Source organism: Sinocyclocheilus anshuiensis, unplaced genomic scaffold (genome assembly GCF_001515605.1).
Source record: "Sinocyclocheilus anshuiensis isolate Anshui unplaced genomic scaffold, SAMN03320099.WGS_v1.1 scaffold51, whole genome shotgun sequence".
NCBI lineage: Eukaryota > Metazoa > Chordata > Actinopteri > Cypriniformes > Cyprinidae > Sinocyclocheilus > Sinocyclocheilus anshuiensis.
Genome location: NW_015548296.1, coordinates 3690964 through 3696780, shown reverse-complemented (window position 1 = coordinate 3696780; position 5817 = coordinate 3690964). Strand labels below are relative to the sequence as shown.

The following is a 5817-nucleotide window of genomic DNA, read 5'->3' as shown; positions in this document are numbered from 1 at the left end:
ATAAAAAAATGCTGGCAAGGAAATAACTTTTTAGTGGATGCATGCATGAAGTCCGTTTTCAATGTATTTCTTAAAAATATATGCCACTTGGCTTGAGAATGCAAATACATTCATATATATTAAATGTGGCTTACAGTAAATGTCAAATAATTTTTAGGAGGTGCTCATGGGAGTTTTAGCTTTTGAAATTATCTGTTAAGCTGTATAAAATGTAACAATGTTTAAAGTGTGACATGTAAAGTGTTAATGATAAATATAAATATGTATTTATTTGTTTGTTTGTTTATTTTTTATTGATTGATTTATTTTATTAGTAGTATATATATATATATTTTTATTTTTTTTTTTATTTTTTGACAGCTTTCATGTTAAATTGTATTTCTGATCAAATAAATCTCAGCCTTATTGAGTATAGGAGACTTCTCTCAAAATCATTTGAAATATCTTACCCTAAATATTTTACATTTATTACAATAAAACTTTGTGAAAGTACATCTTTATTTTTTTGTCATATAAACATCCAAAAATGGAGTGAGTCACATGTTTGTTCTGATTCAGCGAGCAATTTGTTAGACAGATTCAAACGGGAGTAAAAATAACCGACTCGTATGTTTGTGAATCAGATTACACAGATCATGCTGTATGTTTTTCAGCAACAAAATCAACGCAACAAAGATGTTTTGTTTGTTTACTTCTTTATTATTATATTTTGCTGTACCCTTTAAGCACAAAACTTCACAACTGAAATTTACAAGTGCTTTTCTCATGGTGCTTTATATTTAGTAGCGTCACTGCTGAATATAGCACTGCAAGAAACATTGCATTGAGTTCAAATCTATTTAAACCTTTAATCGATTAACACTATACTACTGTTTAACAGAATGCTCTACAATTTCACACTTAAAGGCATACTTCACCCAAAAATTTTAATTCTGTCTTCATTACTCAGCCACTGACTTCCATTTTATGGAAACAAAAAAAAACAAAAACATGGAAGCCAATGGCTACCATCAACTGTTTGGCTACCCATACTCTTCAAAATATCTTATTTTGTGTTCAACAGAAGAAAGAAACTCATACAGGTTTGGAACGACACGAGGGTGAGTAAATAATGAACATTTTTGGGTGAACAATCCCTTTAAAAGCTAAATGAAAGTGGCAGTGGCCCCGACTTTATTACAACGGCACTGGATGTGGAAACTCACCCAGAGTCTCCAAGAATGATCACCTTCAGAAGAACTTTCTTCCTTGATGTCATAGTTTCACAGCTGGGGAGGAGAAAGCACAGAGCATGAAGCCAAGATTTCAACAGCACAACTCCTATGAATAAAAAGGAAGTGAAAGCCAAAACTGGTTGTACTCAAACAGGCCTATATCAAGGACATGCAGACAGGACAGGAACCTTGTAGCATGTAGTAAGCTAACTACTATAGCTAAAAGCACAATCACCCATTTGACTGAACTTACACACTCGAAGTGTGCTATAAAAGCCTTTTTTGTTTCAATGACAAAACCCATGATTCTGCTTGCACTCTCAAACAGGTCATGTGCACTCTATCTACCAAAGTCACGAGAAACTAGCTCTTACAACCAACATGTACTGTTGCCCGCCTACTGTTAAACACACAGACTTCCCTTTTTAAGCGAAGGGCTTGAACACGCCATTCACTAAATTCTTCTCCATCTTTTAATCAATACAGCAGGTCCATCGGTTGAGGTACTGCTGTTTATCCAGGCCAGGAAAGTGAGGGCATGGACTGCTAAACACTTTAGGAAGTTAACCAAAATGACAGCGTTGCATGGAATTGTACATCCTGTAACAACAACCACCATCAAAAAACTAGCTGGCATTAACAGAGGATCTCAGGTCACATAATATATTGTGCCAATAAACAACATTTGAATGGCAGAGCATGCAGCGATCATAAATTAGGATGACTACAACTTATTTAATTAAGTCATAATTTTTCCATATTATGGCCGATAACCATATTAAACTGTATTAACCATATTAAAATTCAATATTATTTTGTCTTAATAAATAAAAAAAATGTAGTAGTAAATACTAAAATCAATCATTTTAAATGCTACAAGTGAATTTAGGCATCGCAATATTATAATGTACAGTATAAAAAATGGAAATATACATCAGATTTGCTGAAGATTACATTTAACAGGCAATACTAATTATTATTTTTTTAAATTATAAATTATTACTGTTTTAAAAACAACTAAGTGTTTGATAATGGCAAATGAGATTAGACAGACAGACAGACAGACAGATAGATAGATAGATAGATAGATAGATAGATAGACAGATAGATAGATAGATAGATAGACAGATAGATAGATAGCGGCTGATATAAAATCCAAAATCTACCAATATATTCTCCATCCTTAATGGCAACTTCAGAAATATGAAGTAAAAGTGGCAAGAATGGTAGACTGTCACTACTAAAATGCATAATATTATACAACAAGGGTTTGGTCGGTGTATTGACATACCTTGCGAAATAGTAGTATGACATCATAATTTAAACCATGGCATAGTTTGATAAGGTTTGATGTTTCTTTCAGCAATTATCTCAAAAATGTGAATCATATCACCTTCGAAGACATCACAGAGGCTGAGCATATCAAGACCACCTCTAAAGGCGGGCGTACACGGTGCGATTTTTGCTGTCGTACGAGCTCGCAGGCGATTTTTTTCTCTCGGGAGAAAATCGCAGATGCTTGCGGCTCGTACCGTGTGAGAAGAATTACGGGCCGATCCGAGACGTTACGAGCACCTCCCGTCCTCCCGATCATTTTCAAACATGTAAAAAAAAATCGGATGCTGTCGGTTTAAATTTGTGGCGTATGTGCGGTTGAACGAGACGATTTGGCGATCCATCTGAAGTTGACCAATCAGAAGATGACAAAAACCATATAGTCTATAATAATTTTAGTTTAATTAAAAGCGATATAAAAAAAAAAAAAAAAAAAAAAGCATAATACTACTATAATAAAAATGGTATAGCGATACTAAACTTCTAATAATAAAAGTTCATTTGACTTTCTTGATAATCAGTCTCCAAATTTATACAAGAGCAAACAATAGTTTCAAACTGGCAACAGAATCCGGATGCAAACATTTAGATGGAAAAAATATCTTTGCTTATGAGTAAACAGCAAGATATTATGTCCAGACAATGTAAACCCACCTTTCCTGCTGCTATATTGAGAGTCATATTGGGGGGAGTGCTGTTTCAATGTTTAAAAAAAATAAGAAAATCAGCTTTAACATTAAACACTTTGTAAAACCACTGACATGGCATATGATCATAGGTTCAAGTGGTGAAACTTATACCTATTAGTACCTTTTAACTGCTCATCTTCATATTATGTAACAACTGGGCTAAAATCAGGCAGATAAAATCAAATGTGGAGTGGATTATGTAATTAGTCTTTCATTTAGTAAAACAGCATCCAACTGCAAGGTTGGGCTATTAGGTTACATTTTGAAACTCAGAACAGTAGGACAGTTTTTAGCATGTCTGTGGAAATCAAGGCTTTCCATGTCATGTCAGTTTCGTTAGCTGAACAATCGGTATGTTGCTAAATAACAGCACAATCCACTGAACGCACTGTACTTTTTTCTCACAGCCTAGTTGTCATTACTGTCAAAAATTAAATATAGCGCTACCGTGACTACCGTGTGAAGGTCTATGGTGCATGTTCAAAAAACAGATTTTGTTAGCTTTCATCAAGATAAGGCATCAGTTTTTCCACTTTAAATGCAGAGAAGTTGAGAGAAATAACTGTTTTTCGACATATCCCACTCAAACCTTGCAAAACGCTTCTTTCTACATCAAAATTAGCATGAATATCAAAATCCAGCAGACATTTCTTATTACTATGCTGATCCTACATGAAAGCTTAGCGTATGTTCACTGACAAATATATGTAGGCTCCAAATAAGTAAGGCATCATGAAATGACCCTAAGGAATGAAACAATTGCTTGATTTTCTTTAAAAATGGCTTACATTGAATTACAATTACTAAAGAAAATATCTGAACAATAAATATAGTGTTCAACTTCAAGCAGCAGTACATACTAAAAAGCTGCTGTAAGAAAAGCCCTCATCATGGTTCAGAAGGATCCACAAGTGGACTGAAGAGCTCCTCCACACAAACACCATAACTCAAAGTCACCTACCTGGAACACTTGTTGTCTCTTAAAAGACATTGTAGTATATCACATTATTTCTGTAATACTACACAGCTATTAAGAAAAGATGTAACTGCCAATAAACTCAAGAAATACATGGAAAGAAAGCAACACCCCTGAAAATAACCAGGATATTGATAAATTGCTGATGTCTTTCCTCTGATCGTCTTAGGGTTGAAACACAGCAGTGTTGAAATGAAGTAATCTCACGTGTACCCTGGCCAGCCCATATGACACATAAAATCACTATAAAGTCTTTAAGCTTCTTTATGGTTCATCTTCATGACAGTTCAGCTCTGTCTCAAAACCTAACAAGCTGCCTGCATACCTAGGCTGCATATTTGGGCATCAAAGGCATGTTTTTGTAGGAACATGACTTGGACGCCCCCAAAATGAATTCTAGCTCACATAATGTTGCATTGCCTACTGTTTTTAAAAACATTATGTGACACAGAATGTATTAAGCAACACAAAATGTTAGATAATAGGATGCTTCATCATCACCACAACTTTATCACACAGACCTTAGTCAGGGTAATATAGCGCCATATTTAATTTGTGACAGGAGTGAAAACGAGGCTGTGAAGATAGAAGTACAGTGCGTTCAATGGAGTGTAGTACTATTGAGTGTACTACAACATACCGACTGCTGAGTTGACGAAATGTCTCTATGAAAAAACTTCCAGTGGACAAAAAGTCCTGTTTATAAGTTGTGATTTATGAAAATGACATGATCTCGGACCTTTATACAGTGCATGGCATTTTAAAACTGCAAGTCTATTCCTCACAGCCTAGCTTTCATCTGTGTTATTTTGAACTTGCTGCTGAACCTGATTAATTCAGTTTAATTTGTCTAATTCAGCAAGTAGAAATTTAAACAGATGTAACCCGATTTTTTTGTAAACCAAGCAGCATTCTGTTTGTCAACCCGTTGTGAAATCTGAGTGGGAAAATCTTTCGACCTCACATGAGATTCCTGGATTTCTACTGAAAATTGTCAAGTTGGTACAGTAAATGTGGCTGCAGCTTTATCTTGTAGTATAAATACATTCTCAGATATACTACTGTACATCCATAATGTCAGCAAGACCCTGATGTTCCTACTAGAGCCCGACCGATATATCGTTTTGCCGATATTATCGGCCGATATGAGCCTGTTGCCGATATATCGGTATCGGCGAATATGCCACCGATATGCCGTCGATATGAATTTTTTTTTTACAGAACATATAACGTGCTTGAATGCTTGAAATGGTGTAATTACTTGTCCAGCAGAGCACGCTCTATTGTTTGCTACTGGCGACCTGGATGAAACGCTTTTGAAGCTTAAGTCTATGGAAAACCACTGAAACTTTGAACGGCCATATCTCCGTAACGGTGCGGCGAATCCGCACCAAATTCGGGGGATCCCTTCAGCTCGAGGAACCCTCTCGAACGCGAATCGAGTGTACGTCTAGAGGCCCCCTTTCGAATGAGACCACCTCCGCGTCGATAGTCCCCGGGGCTTGGGAGTTACAGGTGGTTAAATTCGCGGTCCGGCGCCGACCGATCAAGCGATCCCGGGGGGCTACCAACGTGCGGAGGGTGGCGTTCGAGAGGGCTCCTC

The 5817-nt window shown here is 36.3% G+C and overlaps 1 protein-coding gene across 1 annotated transcript in view; it reads right to left on the bottom strand.

Moving 5' to 3' along the window:
- LOC107655959 (ras-related protein Rab-7a-like) overlaps positions 1-5817 on the bottom strand; it is a 16475-nt gene that overhangs the window by 8789 nt on the left and 1869 nt on the right. Inside the window, exon 2 of the mRNA XM_016443594.1 lies at positions 1206-1268. Coding sequence (XP_016299080.1) covers positions 1206-1258 — 53 coding nt within the window. The 5' untranslated portion in view covers positions 1259-1268. The remainder of the gene's footprint in view (positions 1-1205; positions 1269-5817) is intronic.